General features: G+C 42.8%; 1 protein-coding gene across 1 annotated transcript in view; it reads left to right on the top strand.

The window, feature by feature from the left end:
- The first annotated feature begins 12,781 nt into the window (after positions 1–12,781).
- The window catches only part of LOC145347696 (uncharacterized), a 58,516-nt gene continuing 46,025 nt past the window's right edge, over positions 12,782–25,272 (top strand). Inside the window, exon 1 of the mRNA XM_080195402.1 lies at positions 12,782–12,976. Within this exon, the coding sequence (XP_080051528.1) occupies positions 12,910–12,976 (67 nt within the window). The 5' untranslated portion in view covers positions 12,782–12,909. The remainder of the gene's footprint in view (positions 12,977–25,272) is intronic.

Here is a 25,272-nt window from a genome sequence, read left to right as displayed (position 1 = left end):
GCCACTCGACCCATCGGATCTGCTCTGCCATTCAACCATGGCTGATATTTTTCTCATCCCCATTCTCCTGCCTTTTCCCCATAACCCCTGATCCCCTTATTAATCAAGAACCTATCTATCTCTGTGTTAAAGACACTCAATGACCTGGCCTTCACAGCCTTCTGCAGCAAAGAATTCTACAGGTTCACCACTCTCTGGCTGAAGAAATTCCTCCCCATCTCTGTTTTAAAGGATCGTTCCTTTAGTCTGAGGTTGTGCCCTCTGGTTCTCGTTTTTCCTATTAGTGGAAACATCCTCTCTACGTCTACTCTATCCAGGCCTCACGGTATCCTGTAAATTCAATTACATCCCCTCTCATCCTTCTAAACTCCCAACGAGTGCAAACCCAGAGTCCTCAACCATTCCTCATATGACAAGCTCTTCATTCCAGAGATCATTCTTGTGAACCTCCACTGGACCCTTTCCAAGACCAGCATATCCTTCCTTAGATATGGGGCCCAAAACTGCTCACAATATTCCAAATGGGGTCTGACCAGAGCCTTATGCAGCCTCAGAAGTATTCCAGCCCTCTCACCATGAATGCTAACTTTGCATTTGCCTTCCTAACTGCCTTAATATTAAAGGTTCTTTCCCCTTTAAAAATGGTTACCGGTTACATGTAACTTGAATTTTTTGTGTGGGCTTGTTCTCTGACACCCAAAAAACAGGCAAATCAGCATGATTGCTGAATGAACAGCATTCAGCTTGCTGTTGCTGGATGTGTCTAGAGTAGGGAAGATGAATGAATTTCTGCAACTTTGTGAGCACCATATTTTCCTGGTTAATGTTCCCTACAATATCTTTGAGTGCTTGGAAGAAGAAACTTTTTTGCTTTCCGAACAGTAACAAACATCCATATTTAAGTAAGATTTAAGTACCATGTCTTCCTTAGAATTGAACCTTGCCCAACTGCACATGTTATTTCTTGGATAAAGTCCAGATTTGCTCCATCCATGAGTAGACTTCAGTCTCAGCTGATTAACAATGGATGGTAATGGTCATGAATTCCCCATAAGAACCTAAGAAATAGGAGCAGGAGTCGGCCATCTAGCCCTTCGAACCTGCCCCACCATTCAATAAGATCATGGCTGATCTGAAGTGGATCAGTTCCACTTTCCCGCTCTCTCCCCATAACCCTTAATCCCCTTGTCTATCAAAAACCTATCAACCCGTGACTTAAATATATTCAGCCAGGTAGCTTCCACCACTTCAACGGGCAAAGAATTCCAGCGATTCACCACCCTTTGAGTGAAGAAGTTCCTCCTCAACTCTGATCTAAACTGCCCCCCCTTATCTTGAGACTGTGCCCTCTCGTCCTGCTATCCTTTCTAAGTGGGAAGAATCTCTCTACCTCTATCCTATCCATGCCCTTCATTATCTTATACATCTCTATAAGATCTCCCTCATCCTTCTAAACTCCAACGAGTACAGACCCAGTCTATTTAGTCTCTCTTCATAGTCCAACCCCCTCATCTCCGGTATCAGTCTAGTGAACCTCCTCTGCACTCCCTCCAAGGCCAATATATCCTTCCGCAAGTGCGGCGACCAAAACTGCACACAGTACTCCAGCTGCGGCCTCACCAGTGCCCTGTACAGTTGCAGCAAGACCTCCCTACTTTTATATCCTTGATCTTCCTCATTTCAAAGATTAGTGTCCCAGGTTATACACTAGAGAAAGTATACATAACATCTTTAAATAGGAATGATCAAAGATAACATTTTACCGACATTCTCCAGCTGTTGCAGATATATCTCCTGGATCTCACATATTTAAAAGATCTTACTGACATGAAAAGATCATGATCTGGTTAAAAAGTCTGTAGCGAAAACATAAGGGTTTATGACATTATCAAGTGATCAGTGTCATTTCTAAGTACTTATTGACTCCATCTTAATAAATACATGCATATGTTGTCCAAAGCAAATGCCCTTTATTTAGAAAATGGGTCCCATATATAGTTCAGGTGCCCAGGTGGTGGTCTGGGACGCTGGGATATGGACGGTCACTAAATCACAGGAAGCCAGTTTGGGACCACTTCTCAAGGCATCCTACCAACTGGATCTTTTCCCATCAGTGATCTGTGACCCAGATTCGTTGCCCATTCCAAGGAAGCCAATTTGACTAATTTTAGGCCCAATTAAGGAATAAATGCTGCTGGCATTTTTCTATAGTAGGGCAACACCCACAACCCCCCCCTCCCTCCTCCACCATGTTAGGAGGTTGCCTTCTTAATAGAGGCAACCTCCCTGCAGCAGCCTGAGACGCCATCAAAGCTAGAGGTTTAATGGCCCAAAGGGAAGCATGAGCACAGGGAATGTAGTCCCCAAGACCCCAAAGTTCTCCCAAGAAGGATTTCCCCTTTGACCCTTGCCCCCCTCCAAATGTTTCATTATTTTTCAGTTAACCCTCTGAGGCTCGAGGTCTCCTGCCTGCCTCCCTCAGCCATGACCACCTCTCAAGTGTTGATGTTGAGGCTTCAGAACTGCCAGCCAATTAGCAGGCTGCCTGTGGTAAAATTGCTAAGCCAGTTCCAATGCAGGCAATTGCAGGATGGGAACTAGCAAGTGGCTGGGCAAAAACAGGGAAGTGGTCAGAAGTGGTGAGAAAATATAAAGAAAATGTTGTAGTCCAAGTCACCAAGTACAGCTGCTCTTTTGTAACTAGAGTTGGGATAGCAGTTTATTAATTCCAGGTATATGTTGCCACACCAAATCTCCTTTAACTCACTGCAATATCTTATTGCAATTTTTTTTACTTAGGAGCTGTAGTGCACAATCATATTATCATCTTTCATATTATTTATTGTTTTTAGAGGTAATTGAAAATGTTATTTTTATCTTTCTCTTTACAACACCATTAAATAGCCAAGTAGATTTCCTATCATGAATAGTAGGTGTCACAGGGGAGTTACAATATTATCACGTAATATTCAGAGGCAAATACAAGAATTCTCATTAATTAATTTTAAACTTGTTACTGGCACGCTGTCAAGAGGATAGAGGGTTAACGGGTTGATTGGCAACTTGCGACACAAAATCAGAATGTCAGTCTTCCCAAACAAACATGCTATATAAATTTCATATAATGTATAACCCAATACAAAAGATAACTGCTGAGGCATTTGCAACCATCTTTAGACAGAAATGTTCAATAGATGATCAATTCATCCCTTTTAAGGTCACTGCATCACAAAAGTCAGTCTTTAGCCAATTCAATTCATTGCATGTGATATCAAAATATTTTTGAGTGTACTGGATATGGCAAAGACTGTAGGTCTTGGCAACATCCCAGCTTGTGTTATAAAGATTGTTACACTCCTGTGTAACTGCAACATTGACACCTACACAACAATGTAAAAAAAGTGCCCATGTGGTATGTGCTGTCCACAAAAAAGCAGGACAAATCCAATCCCAGCAATTTCCACCCGATCACCTAACTCTCAATCACAAGCAAAGTGACGGAAGATATCATCAGTGATGCTACCAAGCAACACTTACTCAGAATTAACATGTTTGCTGGTGATTTGAGTCAGCCAAGACCACTTGCCTCTAGACCTCATTAAAACTTTGTTTAAAGTCACTATTTAAAAATAAAGGATTGCCCATTTAAAACACAGATGAGGAGAAATACTTTCTCTCAGTAGGTTGTGAGTCTTTGGAGCTCTCTTCCTCAAAAGGTGGTAGAGGTGGGAAGTAGCATAGTGGTCACTGGAGTAGTAATCCAGTGACCCTGGATATTGCTCTGAGGACCTGGATTTAAATACCACCGTGGCAGATGGTGACATTTGAATTCAATAAAAATTCAGAATAATAGTCTAATGATGACCATGAAACTATTGTTGATTGTCATAAAAACCTATCTGGTTCACTAATACCTTTTTGGGAAGGAAATCTGCCATCCTTACCTGGTCTGGCCAACATGTGACTCCAGATCCATAGCTTTGTGGTTGACTCTTAAGTGTTTTCGGGGATAGGTGGGAATGTGGAGCTGAGGTTATAATCAGAGCAGCCTTGATCAGATTGAATAGCGGAGCAGGTTCGAGGAGCTGAGTAGTCCACTCCTGTTTCTCAATTCATATGTTCATATACTCAGTACCACTTTCTCGAGGGCAGTTACAGATGAACATTAACTGTTGGCTTCAGTGCTAAATGAAATTAGATAACAAATCTTGTTCCGCTCCTTTCATAGCATCATAGAATCCCTACAGTGCAGAAGGAGGCCATTTGGCCCATCAAATCGAGTACCGACCACAATCTCACTCAGGCCATATCCCCTTAACCCCACGCGTTTACCCCAACTAGTCCCTCTGACACCAAGGGGCAATTTAATATGGCCAATCCATCTAACCTGCACATCTTTGAAATGTGGGAGGAAACTGGAACACCAGGAGGAAACCCACGCAGATGTAGTGAGAATAAGCAAACTCCACTCAGGCAGTGACCCAAGCTGGGAATCGAACCTGGGTCTCTGGCACTAGGTGGCAGCAGTGCTAACCACTGTGACACCATGCCGCCCTTTGCTGGTATTACTTCGCAACTGACCACATAGAGTGTTGTGAGATTATCCTGTATTGCTTGAAGGTGCTTGAATTCCCCTGGCTTTCTTACTCAAATTAGATCATAAAGATCTAAAATTCAGTGGCCTGGATATTGGAACAAAAATAAAGTTGAGGACAACTGAGTTCAGTTGTGAAGTGTAAGTTGGACAGCAATCTCTGTTGAATTTTTCTACACAATTAAAGGCCAAAATCAGGAAGTTAGTATCACATGCCCTGTTCTTCCAGATGCTTTGCTATACTGATATCCATTGCAGAAATTCACCATTGAAACATATGGATTGAATTTTCTATATCCACTAAGTACCACTAAACAGACCAGAAAAAGTAGCTGGAGCAGTTAAGGCTCTGGGATTGTACCCAAAATTGAAATTCAGTGTTGGAAGTTCTGGTGGAGAGCTGTTGGATTTCACGAGACTGTTAAGTTCAAGTGAATTGACCTGAACGTGTGCTGGTTGTCGCAGAGACTTGAGCATTAGTTTATTAATCATGAAATAATGAAGCATTTCATCATTTTCTGTAGGTCTCCTCTGAAAAGCCCAATTTGGGGCCAGGATGGGTGTCTACAGAACTGGCATTTCATATTCTCATTGTTGGTGCTTAAGGGAACTTTTGCAACTGTGCCAGCTTTGGTGTTGCTCTAAACACATTCGTTATTCCAAGCTTGGCAAAGATAGTCTTCAAAGTTCACTGAACAAAATTTCAGTGCTTGCCTTCAAAAGGATCTGTTGGCTGCAGTGTTTTCCCAAGAGAGAAAGTCTGTGATGCAGAAGTTTGTAAGGCTCTTTTTTCTGACAATTTGTGGGGAAACACATACTAATCTCTCCATTCCTGGTTTTAATTAAGGGAATAGTCTTTCCTGTTTCCTCCATTTACTTTGATAATGGATTCTTTGAAATGTTAACATGCAATCTGACAAACAGTTCCACTTTTTAATTATGATCAAATGTGCAGTCAAATTTGGGCATGATGTGGAGATGCCAGTGTTGGACACAGTAAGAAATTTCACAACACCAGGTTAAAGTTCAACAGGTTTACTTGGAATCATGAGCTTTCGGAGTGCTGCTCCTTCATCAGGCGAGTGGAGGCGTAGGTTTCACAAACACGGCATATATAGACAAAGACACAATTGCAAGACAATGGTTGGAATGTGGGTCTCCTGCCTAGCGATGGTGTTTGTTCATCCATTGGAATCACCAGGCAGCAGTGTTCCCTTCCAGTCAGGGAACACGTCAACAGTCAAGGGCATTCAGCCTCCGATTTTTGGGTAAGCGTTCTCCAAGGCAGCCTTCAGGACACATGACAATGCAGAATCACCGAGCAAAAACTGAGAGCCAAGTTTCGCATGCATGAGGAAGGCCTCAACCTGGATCTTGGGCTCATGTCACACTGCATGTAACACCCACCACTTGGCCTGAACTTGCAAAATCCTACTAATGGTCCTGACTTGAGACAATTCACACCTCTTTAACCTGTAATTATCTCTCTCTCCACTTGCACTGTCTGTACCTGTAAAGACTTGATTACCTGGAAAGACTTACCTGCATTCTAACCATTTTCTTGCAATTGTGACGTGATTCCAGATAAACCTGTTGGACTTTAATCTGGTGTGAGACTTCTTACTGTGTCAAATTTGGGCACACACAAGGAAAGCCAGCAATTTCTAACTATTACTTTTGGGTTTAGAAGGATGAGGGAGGATCTTATAGAGATGTATAAGATAATGAAGGGGATGGATAGGGTAGAGGTAGAGAGATTCTTCCCGCTTAGCAAGGACTAGAGAACACAGCCTCAAGATAAGGGGGGAGGCAGTTTAGATCAGAGTTGAGGAGGAACTTCTTCACTCAAAGGGTGGTGAATCTCTGGAATTCTCTGCTCATTGAAGTGGTGGAGACTACCTCGCTGAATATATTTAAGTCACGGGTAGATAGGTTTCTGATAGACAGAGGAATTAAGGGTTATGGGGAGAAAGCAGGAAAGTGGAACTGATCCACTCCAGATCAGCCATGATCTTATTGAATGGCGGGGCAGGCTTGAAGGGCTAGATGGCCTACTCCTGCTCCTATTTCTTATGTTCTTATGTTCTTATGTACTTCATCCTGTGATGGATTCATTGGTCAAAGCTCGTATTTTTTGAGAAAGACCCTAATTGAAAAGGGAACTAGAGAAGGGAAACTGAGGATAGAAACTGACGTGTCAGAATTCTAAAGAAACTAAGGCTGAAACTGGAATGGAAATCAAGGCCACCTCGGAGAATGCTTACTCAAAAATACCCTTGACTGCTGAAGTGTTCCCCAACTGGAACCTCTGGGGAAACTGGAACTGATTAAAGGCTTATAAAAGGACACACAGACATTAGAGTCCAGTTGATGAGTCCAGTGGTACATTACAGGCAGGCTGAGAAAGATGGAGGCTGGATCCAGAATCTGATCATTGCTTCAGCTATTTCTGCTACTTGGAAATAACATTGATGGATTTGTGCCATCCAGAGATGAGGAAGTTCCACAGATATGAGTTTTTTTGCTGAAGACCGTACCCTTGGAAGCTGGGGATATTTTGTGTACTGCTGTTGGCTGGGAATCAGGCTACGTCCTGGAAGAAGAGGAGCTGAAATTTTTTGCAAGGGACGTAGAGTTTTGAAGGACTTTGCAACTGAGTTTGATGACTTTTGTGCTGAATGAACTGCTGAGCCAATTGGTAAGAACTGCCTTAGTTGTATCTGCCATTTAATGTGTAATTAATAGCTTATACTCAACTCCAATTTGCCTGTTCATTCATGTCTACTTTGGGTTTGAGAGTATAGGTGATTAACTAAGATAGTATTTAGTGTTTGTTTTGTTTGACTCATGTAAAATAAAAATTCTTGTTTCACACCATGGAATCTTGTGGTTTAATTTTTTTAGTAAATAACTGGGATTTTGTTTTTTTCTCTACTTAAAAGCAGCTACTGGCTTAAACCGAGATTGTAGTAATCTTCGAACATATAAAAACTATCAATGCTTTGATTTCCTGACTGTTCTTCAAAGGAAAATAAATCCTCCTAACACTTCTAATAGTCTTCAATCTTCTGTCCACTGCACCTTTACGAAAGCTACAGAAAAGGAACTCCATCAGCAACTGACTCAAAAAGCTATCATAAGGAATTATGCTGAGAATCCATGCTATGATGGGGTGACATGGCGGCACAGTGGTTAGCACTGCTGCCTCATTGTGCCAGGGATCCAGGTTCAATTGCCGCTATGGGTGACTGTGTGGAGTTTGCACATTCTCTCCGTGCCTGCATGGGTTTCCTCCGGGTGCTCCGATTTCCTCCCACAGTTCAAAGATGTGCCAGTTAAGTTGATTTGCCATGCTAAATCGCTCCTTAGTGTCAGGGGGATTAGCAGGGCAAATATGTGGGGTTACGTGAATAGGGCCTGGGTGGGATTATTGTTGGTGCTGGATCAATGGGCTGAATGGCCTCCTTCTGCACTGTTCTGCCTCCATGATTCTATGATATTGTTTGTGGAAAAGGTGTTTCAGCTTTGTTGGATTGATTTCAATTCCACTGAATAAATATTGTGCCATTCCGCCTTCAACTGTCCTTTTTGCTTTGATGTTCCCCCTTATCTATAAATAAATCTGATGAAATAATCTAGCCTGTACATAATTGTTTCAGTGAGTTTGCATGTATTCGAGGGAACTCCAGCAAACAATTCACTGTAATTTACAGTTAATGAGGTGCTTTGGGCTAGCCCCTAAAGAATACAGCCATGAATAGGTACTACAGTAGATTTAGTATTGTACCCAGAGCATCCAGGATTACAATCAGGTGGTCCAAGACATTTAGATTTTGGCCTCACTTAAATTTTGCCAGATATTTCATAAAATCATAGAATCCCTACAGTGCCATTTGGCCCATTGATCCTGCACCAACAACAATCCCACCCAGGCCCTATCTGCTTAACCCCATGTTTTAGCCTGCCAATCCCCCTACACTAAGAGTTAATTTAGCAAGGTCATTCCTGGACACGCGTACTTTGTTTGAATAGAGGGGAGTACGGTAGGATGAGAGAAGAATTGGCGAATGTTGACTGGGGGAGCACGTTGGAGGGAGGGTCTGCTGAGGAGCAGTGTAGGATCTTTAAGGAGATCTTTCTTGGTGCTCAGCGGAAATTTATTCCGATGGTCAAAAAGGACAGTAGGAGGAGAGGTAATAAGCCGTGGATAACGAAGGAGGTGAAGGAAAGTGTTAAATTAAAAGCGGAGGAATTTAGAGTAGCTAAGAGTAGTGGGCGAGAAGAGGATTGGGAGAGGTTTAAATGTCAACAAAGATTGACAAAGAAGTTGATAAAGAAGGGTAGGAGAAACTATGAAGCTGGGCTAGCGCTAGGGGATGGGGATATGGCTAAGGTATTGAATAACTTTTTTGTTTCTGTCTTCACGGAGAAGGACGTGAATAATTTGCCGGGTGTTAGTGATGGAAAGGTGGTAGGACTGGAGGGTCTTAATGACATTACTGTTACTAGAGAGGCGGTGCTCGACAGACTGGAGGGGCTGATTGTGGACAAGTCCCCAGGACCAGATGGAATGCATCCGAGGGTTCTGAAAGAAATGGCGGAGGTGATAGTGGATGCCTTGGTGGTTATTTTCCAGACGTCGCTGGATTCCGGGGAAGTGCCGGAAGATTGGAAAACGGCTAATGTTACGCCGTTGTTTAAGAAGGGTGCCAGGCAAAAGGTGGGGAATTATAGGCCGGTTAGTTTAACATCTGTGGTAGGTAAAATGTTAGAATCCGTCATTAAGGAGGAAATTGCGAGGCATCTTGAAGGCAATTGCTTGATAGAGCGGACACAGCATGGTTTCATTAAAGGGAAGTCGTGTCTGACAAATTTACTGGAGTTCTATAAGGATGTGTCTAGGGCGGTGGATAGAGGAGAGCCGGTGGATGTGGTCTTTCTGGATTTTCAGAAGGCGTTTGACAAAGTACCTCACAAGAGGTTATTGCAGAAGGTCGAGGGACATGGAGTTGGGGGTAGGGTGTTAGCGTGGATAGAGGATTGGTTGTCAAATAGGAGGCAGAGAGTGGGGGTCAACGGGTGCTATTCGGATTGGCGGATGGTGACTAGTGGAGTGCCCCAGGGGTCGGTGCTGGGGCCTCAGCTTTTTACCATTTATATAGATGATCTGGAGGAGGGAACCGAGTGTAGGGTGTCGAAATTTGCTGATGACACCAAAATTGGGGGAACGGCAAATTGTGCGGAGGGTGTGGAGAGTCTGCAGAAGGATCTAGATAGGCTGGGCGAATGGGCCAGGAAATGGCAAATGGAATTTAATGTTGGCAAGTGTGAGGTGGTCCACTTTGGTAGGAATAATGGTAGGAAGGACTATTACTTACGGGGCGAAAAACTGCAGCAGGCGACGGTGCAGAGGGACCTCGGGGTCCTTGTGCATGAGTCGCAAAAACCCAGCTTGCAGGTGCAGCAGGTGGTCAGGAAGGCGAATGGGATGCTGGCCTTCATAGCGAGGGGGATTGAATATAAAAGTAGGGAGGTCTTGCTGCAGCTGTATAGGGCATTGGTGAGGCCGCAGCTGGAGTACTGTGTGCAGTTTTGGGCGCCGCACCTGCGCAAAGATATTTTGGCCTTGGAGGGAGTGCAGAGGAGGTTTACTAGGCTGATACCGGAGTTGAGGGGGTTGAGCTATGAGGAGAGGCTGAATAAACTAGGCTTGTACTCATTGGAGTTTAGAAGAATGAGGGGAGATCTCATTGAGACGTATAAGATGATGAATGGGATGGATAGGATAGAGGTGGAGAGACACTTCCTGCTCAAAAAAGACAGTAGGACTAGGGGGCACAGCCTCAAGATAAAGGGGGGGCAGTTTAGAACGGAGTTGAGGAGGAACTTCTTCACTCAGAGAGTGGTGAATCTCTGGAATTCCCCGTTGAAGTGGTGGAGGCTGCCTCACTAAATATTTTTAAGACGCAGGTTGATGGGTTTTTGATAAGAGAGGGGATTAAGGGTTATGGGGAGAGGGCGGGAAGGTGGAACTGAGCCATGACAGATCAGCCATGATCTTATTGAATGGCGGGGCAGGCTCGAAGGGCTAGATGGCCTACTCCTGCTCCTTTTTTTATGTTCTTATGTTCAATCAACCTGACCTGCACAAAAATTTCATAACTCAGCATTTGGAAGGCAGTGATCTAATCAGATAAAGTAAGCATGGATTTACAATAGGGAAATCATGCTTGATGAATCTATTATAATTCTTTGAGGATGTAACTAGTAGAGTTGACCGAGGAGACCCAGTGGATGTGGTTAATATAGACTTTCAGAAGGCTTCCAATATAACACATTACTATGTAAAGTTAAAGCACGTGGGATTGCAGGTAATGTTTTGAGGTGGATAGAAAGCTGGTTAGCAGATAGGAACAAACAGTTGGCATAAATTGGTCTTTTTCTGACTGGCAGTCAGTGACTAATGGGTTCCGTAGGGATCTGTGCTAAAATTCCAACTGTTCACATTATATATTAATGATTTGGAAGAGGGAACTGAATGTATTATCTCCAAATTTGCAAATGATACAAAGTTGGGTGGGAGGGTGAGATGTGAGGAGGACGCAGAGATGCTTCAGTATGATTTGGATAGGCCGAGTGTGTGGGCACTTGCATGGCAAATGCAGTATAATGTGGATAAATGTGAGGTTTTCTACTTTGGTAGCAATAATAGGAAGACAGATTATTATTTGAATGGCTGTAAATTGAGAGAGATGGATGCTCAATGAGACCTTGGAATCTTTGTGCATCAGTTGCTGAAAGAAAACATCCAGGTACAGCAGACTGTAGAGAAGACAAGTTTGACTGCTTACCTATTCATGATGAAAAATTAGAATTTAATAGTCAGATTGTAGGTTAACATTTCAAACAATCTATCTTCAAAGTAAATGGAGTAAACAGGAAAGACTGTTCCTTCTTTAAAACCGGGAAATGGAGACCCTAGTTTGTGTTTTCTTGCAGATTAATAAAAAAGAACCTTGCAAACTTCTACATGGTAGACCACATGGAAAGAAACACTGAAAGTTGGTTCAATGTGATCTCTGCCCAACTCACAGCATCCAATGTACCTCAAGAAAGACTAGAAGTGGTGTGGTTGCAGAAGTTCCCCCAGGCATCAACATGTGTTAGGGGACAGCCAGTCCTGTGGGTGTTCAAGTCCATCCCCTATTGAGCTGTAATAATGACAAAACCCACAGAAAATGATGCAACAAATAGGCATTTCACGACTTGTCTTTTTAATTTGTTTTGTAGGATTTGAACATCACTGGCTAGGCCAGCATTTATTGCCCATCCGTATTTGCCCTTCAAAAGATTGTGGTGAGCTGCCTTCTTAAACCACTGCAGTCCCTGAGGTATAGGTACACACACTGTGCTATTAGGGAGGGAATTCCAGGATTTTGACTCAGCAACAGTAAAGGAACAATGATATATTTCCAAGTTAGGATGGTGAGTGACTTGGAGGGGACCTCCAGGTGGTAGTGTTCCCCGTTATCTGCTGCTGTTGTCCTTCTAGACAGTCACAATCATGGGTTTGGAAGGTGCTGCCTAAGGAACGTTGATTTGCTCTGGCACTGCATCTTGTAGATGGTATACACACTGCTGCCTCTGTTTGTCAGTGTTGGAGGGACTTAATGTTTGCGGATGGAATAGCAATCAAGTGGGTGGGGTTGTCCTTGATGATGTCCAGCTTTTTCTGTGTTAGTGGAGGTGCACTCACACAAGCAAGAAGAGAGTATTCCATTACAGGACTGACTTGTACCTTGTGGATGGTTGAGAGTCTTTGTGGTGGGTGGTGTGGGGGGGGCACAGGCAGAGGGTGGCAGCAGCAGGAGGTAGTTACCCACAGGTTCCTAGCCTTTGACCTGCTCTGGTACCCACAGTATTCATAAGGCAGTAATGTTCACGAGACAGCAAGCCCCCTCCCCTTGCACACATTATGGTTAGTTCACTTTCAACATAACAGTCTCGTAAAATCCACCAGGTCTTCCAGCTCTGAATTCAAATTTTGGGGACAGCCCCCAGAACCTTTCCTCCTCTAGCTCTGGGTTCCAGGTTTGGCCAATGAAGTGATTCTTGAGGCGGAGTTTACATATGTGTGTGTCTCTGTATGTTCCAGAGCGTGTTGATTTCAGTCCCACTGTGGAAACACGTGGCGCTGTTGAGACCAAGGCAGACAAGCGCCTTCTCTCTTTCTCCCAGTCTGTGACTCATTCACAGGTTATTTATAGCCCTTTTGGTCGGGGATTCAGTCCGAGCTTTCGGGAGCAGTAGTGAGGATGGAGACGCCAGACCGCTGGAAGATTTGTTTGTGTCTTTTTGTTACAGTGCTCAGCCCTTCTCTTGGTAGGAGCAGTTGCTATGAATGTTTGTGGGCGCATTTGTTGTGGGCAAACTGGTTATTTGCATGCGTACAGTATTTGTTTTGTTTTCCCCCTCCCTCTTAACCTTTTCGCAATTTAATTATCTTCAGATGTCGACTTCGGTTCGTTCAGCACAGGGTGGTGGTTCAGTCTTCGGCAGATTAATGCGAACGAGCCTTTAGTTTTTCTTTCCTTTGTAATTAAAGGGCAGTTTTTTTTTGCTGCTACTTCTTAAGGAACAGATTTCCCAAATTTCTTTTGGCAGGGCTTAGTTATATTTACCTACACCAGCGACATTTTTTTCGCCCAGTAAAATGGATAACACTTCTTTGCAACACACACTCTCTTCGGAAGGGGGTTGGGGGGGGGGGGCAATGGTTAAACTGTAACACTTTCAGAGAGAGTTTATTATGCGGGGATCGCGCGAATGAGTGTAACGACTCTGAGTAACTGGCAGGCGTTTGTGTCCAAGTCCGGAAATCTCTTTAGAATTTGGTTTGTGTCTCAATTGCTTCAGCGTTTGGGAATATGTGACTCCGCTAAAGGTCAGATCGCGTTTAATTTATTGTAAGTGGGGAAGTTGAACGTGATTGCCATCTCCCACTGGTCAGAACTGACCTTATTGTAACCAGCACTGTTGCTATTATCAGCCCTTTCCATTTCAGATAGCAGGATACGAGAACTCGCTTTCCCCATGCAAACTTTTCCCCTTTTTTTAAGGAGGGACAATGTCCTAATAATTGGACCCATTTAGCTGTTTTTTTCTGATTTGGCAGGATGCTTTTAAGGATATGGGGGGGGCGGAACCACTGTGAAACAGAGTCTGGTTTCTTTCATGCTGTACTGGCCTTTATTCTCTAAGCGTTTAATTTTCTTAATTGAAGTCAGCTCAATTGGTGAGCACCCAGTTGAGAATCGGTAAAAATTTTTAAAAGTAGTTCTAGCATTCAAGTGGGGGAAAATAAATTTGACTCCAGTAACTTCGAACTGCAGGGAGTTTGGAAGGGCATCACAGATCAGACACTTTGTTAAGAACATTCATTGGCTGCTGGCATAGCAAACACAAATGCAGTGGTTTTACCGGACGAGGTATCTGAAATAGTAAATGGCAGACAATCTTGGGGATTTAAAACAAAATGGTAATTGTTGGAGGAAGCTAGTACCCACTGACATCTCAGCCCCTAACATTGTGTTCAAGATTTAAGAGTAAGAGTTTGAACCAACAGTCATAGGTTGCAGAAAGTGAGCCCACGAACTGGGCAAGTTTTTTTTTTGTTTATTCGTCAACCCTAAAATACTTGTACATGTGGATGGTGAGAAATACTCGGACTATCTAAATAAGAGTTTGATTTTGTTAAACGTTGGAATTATTTGTTTAGGATATCTTATGTGCAGTTTGCCCTTGAAAGCACTGCAGTATTTGTATGGAGTGATACAATCAGTCACGTGGGAATGTCATTCCATTACTGACAGGTTCTCCCTGTGTTAGCATGGTAAAAAATGGAATGGGAAAATTATGCCTCTTGTTTTGTCAGTTGTAACAATTTGCTGCCGTCTACCAGGATAGCAGTGTTTCAAGCTTTTCAAAATAATTGTAAATAAATCTTTGACTTCTGAGAATAATGTATCTCAAGATAAGGATCCAGCACAACAATGCACTTTTAATGGATAATCCAAGCTATAAGGATTAGTTTCGAACTGGTTACGTATATGTGATCTGTGTAGTTGGAACTGTGACATCCTTGTTTGGGAACTGGCTGAATGTTTTACAAGGCTGAAGTGAATATAACACCATGCAATTAACATTAACCATCCAATCCCGTAATGGTGCTTTTAATACTGAGACACTACTTTGTAATAATGATGCAATTCCTGTCTTAGTCCAGCTGTAACATTGATATCTATCAAACAAATTAGAAACTTGCCCAAGCGGATCTATTCTACAAGAAGGACAAATCCAGTCCAAACAAAAACTGCCTGACCAGTGAAGTGATGGAAGAGGCCATTCACAATTGCCATAAGGGGCACTTAAATGGGCACTCACCTGGTGAAGGAGCAGCACTCTGAAAGCTCAAGATTCCAGTTAAACCTGTTGGACTTTAACCTGCTGTTGTGAGACTTCTTATAGTGCCCACCTCAGTTCAATGCTGGCATCTCCACATCAAGGGGCACTTACTTAGGTCAGCACCTCTTGATTTACTCTTTCTTTACATCCTTGGTCCAAACATGAACTGGAATCCTCACCTAATGGAGGAGCCTGACACTCTGAACGCTAGTGCCAAATAAATCTGTTGGACTTTAACCTGGTGTTGTGAGACTTCTTACCAAATGTGAACAACAGAGCTCAATTCTAGAACTGAGATGAGAGTAACTTTTTTTGCGTCATGGCAGCATTCAACTGAATTTGGCATCAAGGACCCCTAGTAAAATTAAAACAAATGGAAATTAGGTGAAACCTCTGTTTTGGCAGGAGATGTATATAGCACAAAAAGAAGATTTTTGTGGTTGTAAGATATAGTCCAGGCATCATAGTTATCACAATTTGTGTGCTGTATACAGTTTTCTGCTCCACATTACAGGAAGGATAGCAAAGCAATTCTGAGGCTGTAACCTCTGCAGATGTTGCACAGCATGAGGAAATACAAATATGAAGAAATGTTTGGAGGGAGCTATTTTTGTTAGAGAAAAGACAATCGTGGTGATTTGACTTGTTAAACATGAAAGAATTAGCAAAGTAGATCGAAACAAATTGATTCCAGTGATTGAATAAGTGAATGCTCTAAACCAAAAGGAAATAAATGTAAATGATTCCTGACAAAGTGCTGGGGAAATTTGTTGCACAACCAGGATTAGTGATTGAAGCAGAGGTCAAGACAACATTCTAAATATTGGTTGTTGAAGATAAAGGGTGCAGGAACATGGCAAACACAGTCTTGTGAAGGTTAAACACCAACACAGGGCTAAATATTTGTTAATTCTCAGTGGTTTAATCTTTCTGCTTCTTATCTCCAACATATTGCCTACGATATCTATTGCTGTTTCACCTGACAACTATTGGAATAACCATCCATGCTTTTTCATCTCCACATCTGACTCCAGTGTCTTACAAAGATAAAATATTGTGGATTCCCAAAAAACTGAAACACGATGCTGGGCATATGCAGCAGATTGTGGCAGCATCTGGAGCGAGGAACAGAAGTAACATTTCATGTCTGTGATCTTTCATCAGAACCAGAAAAAGTTGGGTGTTCTAATTTCAATTCCTTCCGTGCCAGACTCCCCAGGTTATGCTCAAAATTGACTGTAAAAGATCCAGAGGTTTGCTGCCTCCTACATTCTAACTTGCACAAGACCTCACTCGCCTTTTCCTTTGTCTTTGCTATACATCACTTTTTGCAGGCTTCACAACCCTTGTTCTTACTCACAAATCCCTCAGCAGCCTTACTTCCTACTCTGTAATGGTTTATTTACTCTCCTGCTCAAGTCGTACAATGCTAGTCTACAAATGTTTCTCATTTCCTTATGCTCTACCAATAGTGCCACTTTTTTTTTCTGGGACACTCCCTCATGTGCGCACACCTCCGTTGGGCTACATTTCTTTGCAGCATTAAAACTTCTTGGGTGGTGCATTTGTCAGTCACTCCTAATGTCTGTTCTGTTTGATTAGACCCCAACTATGATATGGTTTTGGACATTTTGCTGCTTTGAAGGTGCTATGCTAATGTGTAGTGGTTCTGTAAAGCAATATAATTGAGTTCAGATACTCAGAATTTATAAGAATATTCAGTAGCAAATTCCAATCTATTGTCCCAACATGCCACCCTGTTGCTAAGGTTATGAATGTTGTCATTCATAAATAAATAGTAAAGTGGTTCAAAACCACAATTAAAAGTACTAGGATGAGTGTCTTTGGCTTTCTATGCATCTTTTGTAAAGTACTGTTTTGGCAGTTTGACTGCAGGTTCCTGAAGCACACCTGGGAACAGTGGGGAGAATTTTCTACAGCTGTTTCTTGCCTGTAAAGCAGGAGACAGGCAAGAGGTGGAATTGTTAATTGGTGGGCAGTGCAATGGGTGCTGAGCAAGTAGGAGGTATTTATTTCCAGTTTTGTAATGGGCTGGTCCTAGTATTTTTTCTCAGGCTTGAGTCGCCTAACTTGGACATACTTGAACAGTCTACTGCAATGCATGTGGCAACGTACTGTTTCAGTGTCTGCAGAGTTGTGAATTTAACCAAGTGATGTGCAGTCATTGGTGAACATTCCCACTTGAACAGTGAAACAGCTGAGGGTGGCTGGGATTGGAATACTTCTCTTGAGGAACTCCTGCATCAATGTCCTGAAGCTGAATGACGGCACCAATATCCACAGTCATCTTTCTTTCCCTGAGGAATTCTCCAGCCAACAGAAACTTTTTTTCCTGATTCTTTTTAGAATCCCTATAGTGCAGAAGGAGGCCATTTGGCCCATTGAGTCTGTACCAACCACAATCCCACCGTGATCCTACGTATTTCCCCTGCTAATCCCCTGACACTAGGGTCAATTTAGCATGGCCAATCCACTTAACCTGGATGTCTTTGGACTGTGGGGGGCACCCGGAGGAAATCCTTGTAGACGTGGGGAGAACGTGCCACATGGACAGTAACTCGAGGCTAGAATTGAACCCAGTTCTCCGGTGCTATGTGGCAGCAATGCTAACCACTATGCTACTTCATTAATACTAGGGACTTTGCCGTGTTCAGTGAAATGTTGACTTGATGTCATTAACAGTCAGTTTCGCTGAGCCTCTGGAATTTGGCTTTTGTCCATGTTTGGACCAAGGCTGTAATGAGGTCTGGAGTAGTGTGTCCTTGGTGGAACTCAAACCAAGCATCATTGAGCACCTTATTGGTAGGTAAGTGTTGTTTGACAGCACTTTGGAGGAAACCTTCCATCACAAGGCTGATGTGTTGGTATTTGGCCAGATTGGATTTGTCCTGGTTTTTGTGGACAGGATGTACCTGCTGAATTTTCCACATTGTTGGGTCGATGCCAGTGTTATAGGTGTATTGAATAGTGGTGCAGCTAGTTCTGGAACATAAATCTTTAGCACTACAGCTGGGCCCATAGATGCTGCTGGCCCTCTGCCATTTGCTTTTCAGGTAGAGTGAATAAAATTGGCTAAATTCTGGTATCTGATGGTGGGACCTCAGTGGAAGCCAAAGTAGGTTGTTCACTTGGCAATGGTTGCAAATACTTCAGCCTCATCTTGAGCCCTGATGTGGATATGCCGGCGTTGGACTGGGGTAAACACAGTAAAAAGTCTGACAACACCAGGTTTTCGTCCAGCCGATTTATTTGATCAAATAAATCGGTTGGACTAAAACCTGGTGTTATCAGACTTTTTACTGTGCTGGACTGAGCCATCTTTGAGGTTGGTTAGCCTTCTCCTCTTGTTAGCTGTTTAATTGTCCATTGTCATTCATGACTGAATTTATCTGGACTATAGCGCTTTCATCTGATTTTTGATTTGATTTATTATTGTCACATGTATTAGTACATCGTGAAAAGTATTATTCCTTGTGTGCTATACAGACAAAACATACCATTCGTAGAGAAGGAAACAGAGTACAGAATGTAGTGTTACATTCATAGCTAGGGTGTAAAGAAAGATCAACTTAATGCGAGCTAAGTCCATTCAAAAGTCTGATGGCAGCAGGGAAGAAGCTGTTCTTGTGTCGATTGATACGTGACGTCAGACTTTTGTATCTTTTCCCGGTTGAAGAAGGTGGAAGAGAGAATGTTTGGGGTGCGTGGAGTCCTTAATTATGCTGGCCGCTTTGCCAGGGCAGTGGGAAGTGTAGACAGATCCAACGGATGGGAGACTGGGTAGCGTGATGGATTGGGCTCCGTTCACAACCTTTTGTAGTTTCTTGCGGTTTTGGGCAGAACGGGAGCCATACCAAGCTGTGATACCATCAGAAAGAATGCTTTCTATGGTGCATCTGTAAAAGTTGGTGAGAGTCATAGTTGACATGTCACATTTCCTTAGTCTTCTGAGAAAGTAGAGGCATTGGTGAGCTTTATTAACTATAGCTTCCGCATAGTGAAGCGATAACTGATTGTAGTCTGAGTTAGGAAGTTCAGGATCCAGTCACAGAGGGAGGAGCCAAGGTCCAAGCCACAGAGTTTGGCGATGCGTTTTGTGGGAATAATAGTGTTGAAGGCTGAGCTGTAGTCAATAAGTAGGAGTCTGACATAGGTGTCCTTGTTATCTAAGTGTTCCAGGGTTGAGTGCAGGGCCAGGGAGATGGCATCTGCTGTGGACCTGTTGTGGCGAAAGGCAAACTGTAATGGATCCAGGTAGTCCGGGAGGCTGGAATTGATTTGTGTCTTGACTAGCCTTTCAAAGCACTTCATAATGATGGATGTCAGAGCCTCCAGACGATAGTTATTGGTTCTTCTTGCATATCGGGCTGATGGTTGCCTTCTTAAAGTAGATGGGGACCTCAGATTGCTCTAAAGAGAGGTTGAAAATGTCTGGGAATACCCCTGCCAGCTGATCCACGCAGGATCTGAGTGCTCATCCAGATACCCCATCTGGGCCAGTTGCTTTCCATGGGTTAACCTTCTAGAAAGCTGCTTTAACATCTGCAATGATGACCCCAGATACAGGTTCTTCGAGGGTGGAGGGCATGCTCTCGCTGACCTCTTGCTCGAAACGGACGTAGAATGCATTGAGTTCATCAGTGAGGAGTGTGTTGGAGCCAGTGATTTTACATTCCTTCATCTTGCAGACCTTGTCATAGTCGGCGGGGGTATGTGTGGCTAGCTTGGGAGTGTAGCTTGGTCTGGTACTATCTTTTGGCATCTTTGCCTTTCCTTAGATTGTATCTGGCTTTCTTGTATAGATCAGGGTAACTTGAACGCCCCAGACCTGAACTTCAGCAAGCAGTGGATATCCCTGTTCATCTCTGGTTTCCAGTTGGGAAACACATGGATTTGCTGCTTTGGCACGCAGTCTTCTACACACTAATGAAGTCAGTTACTGTAGTGATGTACTCGTTCAGGCTGGTGGCAGAATTTTTAAATGCTGACCAGTCCACTGACTCCAAGCAATCCAAGTATCTGATTCCTCAGATCAACATTGCATGACTTTTTTTGATGGATTCTCCAGCTTCAGTTTATTTAGATCTGTTAACAGAATGCTGTTTCCCCTCTTTCACTTGCATGCCAACCATTGGGTGGCACAGTGGTTAGCTCTATTGCCTCACAGCGCCAACAACCCAGGTTCCATTCCCAGCTTGGGTCACTGTCAGTGCACGTTCTCCCCATGTCTGTGGGCTGCTCCAGTTTCCTGCCACAGTGGATAGGTGTATTGGTAATGCCAAATTCTCTGTGTATCTGAACAGGTGCCGGAGTGTGGCAACTAGGGAATGTTCGCAGTAACTTAATTGCAGTGTTAATGTAAGCTGACTTGTGACACAAATTAATAAATAAACTTTAAGGTGTTGTAGCTTTACTAGCTGAGCACCTCCTTTTTAGGTACACCTGATGGTCCTGACGTGTACACTCCTGATTGATCCATGGTTGGTTCCCTGCCTTCATGGCAATGGTGGAGTGAGGGATATACTGAGCCAAGAGGTTACAGCTTGTGTTGGAATACAATTCTGTTGCTGATGATCCATAGCACTCATCGATGCCCTGTTTTGAGATGCTAGCTCTATTCTGAATCTATCCCATTTGGCATAATAGTGCCACGTGCACAATTTGATTTATTTGATCTTTTAGGTCAATGGCAGATTGCCATACTCAAAGGCAAAAGAGTTTGGAGCTTGATCAGCTTTATTTTCATTTTTTTAAAATACCTACGCAAGTATTTTGAATCCCTCCCATATCTGGGGGCTTGAAGGTGCTCAGTACCAAGGCCTGGCTAAGTGTAATTACCCGATGCTTCAGAAAAATTGGATTAAGACAAAAATATTTACTTTTTGTACTTCTATTTTAATCAAATTGAAATTTCTGTTAGTTTCTGTTGTGCCATTATAAATGTTGCGTTCTTTGCGATGTGTTTGAGTTTGATACTCCTTGTCATTCTTGAGTAGTTGTTTCCATCTTGTGTTCCTTACTAATATATATGATGTTTACCTGTGCAGAAATCATTGAACAATATGAGGTTATATAAAATGAACTGAATTTACATATTAGACCTATCTTTCTATACGGTTCCATTTCTCCTCTTGTGGTGCTGATTCATACAATTATTTTCAATTGGTCTCCTTTCTTTTCCTCTTACATAATTGGCCATTTCGTTTATCTCAGAGTGGGGCTCAGTTCTTCAATTATATGGTAAAGTCTTTTCTTTAATCTAATTTGCACATTTTAATCAGGTTTTCAGGGATGGAATTTATACACCATTCATGTTGCGCTAAAACAGAAGTTCTGGCTTGTGATCTGAGAATACTGAAATGTGTTAATTACTTTCTTCCTATTTTTGTATTTGGCAATGGCTGCAGCAGCATTGCTATGAAAGGTTCCAACCAAAGCATTTGCTGTAAAGCTGTATTTAAAAATTTAATGTAGACTAGACCACTAAAGTTGGCTGTAAGAATCTGCACAAGGGTACACTGTACGTTTGGATTTTTAGATTTATTTCAATCAATTTGTGTGACAGTTTTGGAACTGGTTATTGCAATTTAACTGCTGCAGTGTTTTCAGTCTACAACTGTTTATTTGATGCAGTGTCAAAGAGGGAAGCTTTCATTTCCGATCATTCACTTCCCCAATATAAGTCAGCAAAAGCTAGGAAATAATTGGCATTTAGAATTCCTCTGGAGTAAGGGAGCAAAATTACAATCTGATTGGAGCAATTGGTTGACAGAGAAAAATCGAGGCAAATATTTTTTATAGAATTCTACAGTATAGAAGGAGGCCATTCAGCCCATTGAGTCTGCACCAACTACAATCCCACCCAGGCTGTATCTCCATAACCCCATGCATTTACCCTACCTAGTGCCCCAGGTAGTAAGGGTCAATTTAGCATGGCCAATCCACCTAACCCGCACATCTTTGGTTGGTGGAAGGAAACCAAAGCACTTGGAGGAGACACGGGGAGAATGTACAAACTCCACACAGACAGTGACTGGGACCCGGCGCTAACCACTGTGCCACCGTGCTGCCCTTTTGATGTGTATTATTCAAAATTGCCACCCAATCATGGGGTAAAGTTTAACGTCTGTTGATGCCAATTGCAGCTGTGCCTTGTCCACTATTCAAATGAGCCTTGATTGTTTTCACTTGACCACCACAAGTTTAGACTTGCCACAGGAGTCACTTGGCCATGATCGAGAGTGCAGAGCCTCTTTACAACTCAGGCATATCCATTTGTATTGTTCAACGTATCACAGCTTTCCTGGACTGTATGAATTGCTCACTGAGTCAAGAGAACTGACTTGCTCTTTTTCTAAACAAATTTTTCATTGAGTTTTACCTTGTTTGTAGCAAAACTATTCAATTTAAAGTTTTTTTATTAGTGTCACAAGGCTTACATTAACACTGCAATGCAGTTACTGTGAAAATCCCCTCTGATGCCTGTTTGGGTACACTGAGGGAGAATTTAGCATGGCCAATGCACCTAACCAGCACATCTTTCGGACTGTGGGAGGAAACCCATGCACGTGCAGATTCTGCACAGACAGTGACCCAAGCCAGGAATTGAACCAAGTTCTGGTGCTGTGAGGCAGCAGTGCTAACCATTGTGCCACTGTGCCACCCATTCATTTCATTAAATGAAACCTTGCTTGGAACCATTCCTCTCACCTTAACACTTTAAGCAAAGGTCAGGTGGGTGTTCATCCTTTTTCTTCACCTTCCACAAACCTAATTGCGCACGCTGGTGTAAGATGCCTTGGCTGCGTGTAGCTTTAGACACCATCTTTGGGCATGTAATCTTGCGATAATGTAATTTGCAGAACCACTGGGGGAACAGATGACTTGACTTGTGAAGTGCTCTGTTGCACTGACCCCGGTTTCAAAGTTTGAATTTGAGTCAAAAGAAAACTGAAACTTCAAGTTTGCCGGGAAACTGAAACTGATTGAAACCAGAAAAAGATAGCTCTTATCACCTCAGTGGTGCATTGCAGATAAATTGAAGAAATGAAGGCTGGATCCAAGAGCTGGCAATATGCAAATCTGTAGCTGTTTCAGTTAAAGCACCTGATTGATCAGACTCAGCCATAAAATGCACAGGGTTGTTTCTGAGCGTTCGGGTAATACAGGTGGATCCAAGACTGCAAGCAGAACTTAAGTTATAGTGGAGAATTGCACCATTTTTGTTGAAGTTGGTGCCCATTGAGCTTGGGTTGATTGGGAACTGCTGTTGGATAAGAATTGGTGGTTACATTTATCAAGAAAAGGAGTTTGACTTCTTGGGGGGTGGGGGGGGGGTCAGTGTTTTGAAGGACTTTGTGGCTGTAATTGCCCAGTAAATCTGCGATCTGCTATTTAATGTGTGACTACTAAATCCATGTTCAGTTGCGTATTATCTGTTAACTCAAGGCCAGTTTTTGTTGATTTAGGTTTGATTGCTGAAGGAGGAATTATCAAATCTGAATGTTGCCCTTTGATTTTCATTGGGGTCATTTATTTCTTTTGATTTGGTCTACCCAATGATCAGCACCTTAATACAAAAACAGAAAATGCTGCAAAATCTCAGCAGGTCTGACAGAATCTGTGGAGAGAGAACATGGCTCACATCTTGAGCCTGGAGATCCCTTCATTAGACAAGTGGAGACCAAGGGTCATTCAAACATGAAACACTGGCTTTGTCCTCTCTCGATAGTAGTCATGATGTGGGTATGCCGGCGTTGGACTGGCGTAAACACAGTAAAAAGTCTGACAACACCAGGTTTTAGTCCAACCTATTTATTTGATAATATACTCGCAAGCTTTCGGGGTTAGCCCCTTCGTCAGGTGAATGGAGAGTTCTGGCCTCAGACAGAGCATATATCTGATATATCAGAGCATATATCATATATATCTGTGCTTTATATGCTCTGTCTGAGGCCAGAACTCTCCATTCACCTGACGAAGGGGCTAACCCCGAAAGCTTGCGAGTATATTATCAAATAAATAGGTTGGACTAAAACCTGGTGTTGTCAGACTTTTTACTTTGTCCTCTCTCCACAGATGCTTCTGTTAGACCTGCTGAGTGAGATTTTCCAACATTTTCTGTCTTTTTGCCTCAGATTTCAGCATCTGCAATATTCTTATTATCCTTTGATTTCTTTTTTCCCCAGTAGCTTGATTGATGTTAGTGCTTTACGTGGTCACTGGTTTAAACAAATATCCAAATGAAGTACATTTTGCAATAAATAATCACCATAGTCGTACCTATGGATAATGAGTAATTTCTATGGAACACAACTGTACTGAAGCAATTATCACAGCCTGAGGGATGTGTCTCTACATGCAGTTTCACTGTTCACTACTTCTTTTCCCCCCAGTAAGTGGACTGATAACATTTCAAATGAAAAGGTCTGCTTTGAAAATAGATCAAAGAACAATTTATCCATTATGCACACTTCTTTGGATCAGTTTATAATTGTGCAGAAAGGTATGACAATTTTGGTGACACACGGACATCGGTTTAAAACATCAAAGAATAAAAAAATTGCACATTGCTAGGAAGCACTCTACTTAAAGTCATTTCACTTTAACACTTTATTCTTTGGGACCCTTTCAACCATTTTTGGTTTTATGTCATCTTGCATTCTGGCCCCACCCTTCCTGCTTTACATTCTGAGCCAGCTGCCATTATGTTGTGACGGGCAGCACAAGTTCCCAGTGGTTAGTACTGCTACTTCACAGCACCGGACATGGGTCCGATTCCTAGCTTGAGTCACTCTGTGCAGAATCTTCATGTTCTCCCTGTCTGTGTGACTTTCCTTCAGATACTCTGGTTTCCCCCCTCAGTCCGTAAGACGTGCTGGTTAGGTGCATTGGCCATGCTAAATTCACCCTTAGTGTACCTGACCATGTGCCAGAATGTGGAAACTAGGAGATTTTCATGGTGACTTCATTGCAGTGTTAATATAAGCCTACTTGTGACACAAACTTTAAAACTTTTTTTAACAAGAGTTGCCACCACAGTCACTGGAGGCTAAGGCTGTGAGGAGAGTGTGAGGCCTTGGATTCAGGAGCAGGAGTGCAGGATAGGGATGGAGAGCTGCTGGCTCCTGATGGTCTGTGAGTAACTTGCGAGAGGGGAATGAGAAGGGAGCTTCATCCACAGTTTCTTCCAT

The sequence above is a fragment of the Carcharhinus amblyrhynchos genome, chromosome 9, assembly GCF_965287045.1.
Source record: "Carcharhinus amblyrhynchos chromosome 9, sCarAmb.v2.hapA, whole genome shotgun sequence".
NCBI classification, from domain to species: Eukaryota; Metazoa; Chordata; class Chondrichthyes; order Carcharhiniformes; family Carcharhinidae; genus Carcharhinus; species Carcharhinus amblyrhynchos.
This window is presented reverse-complemented; position numbering and strand designations above follow the sequence as displayed.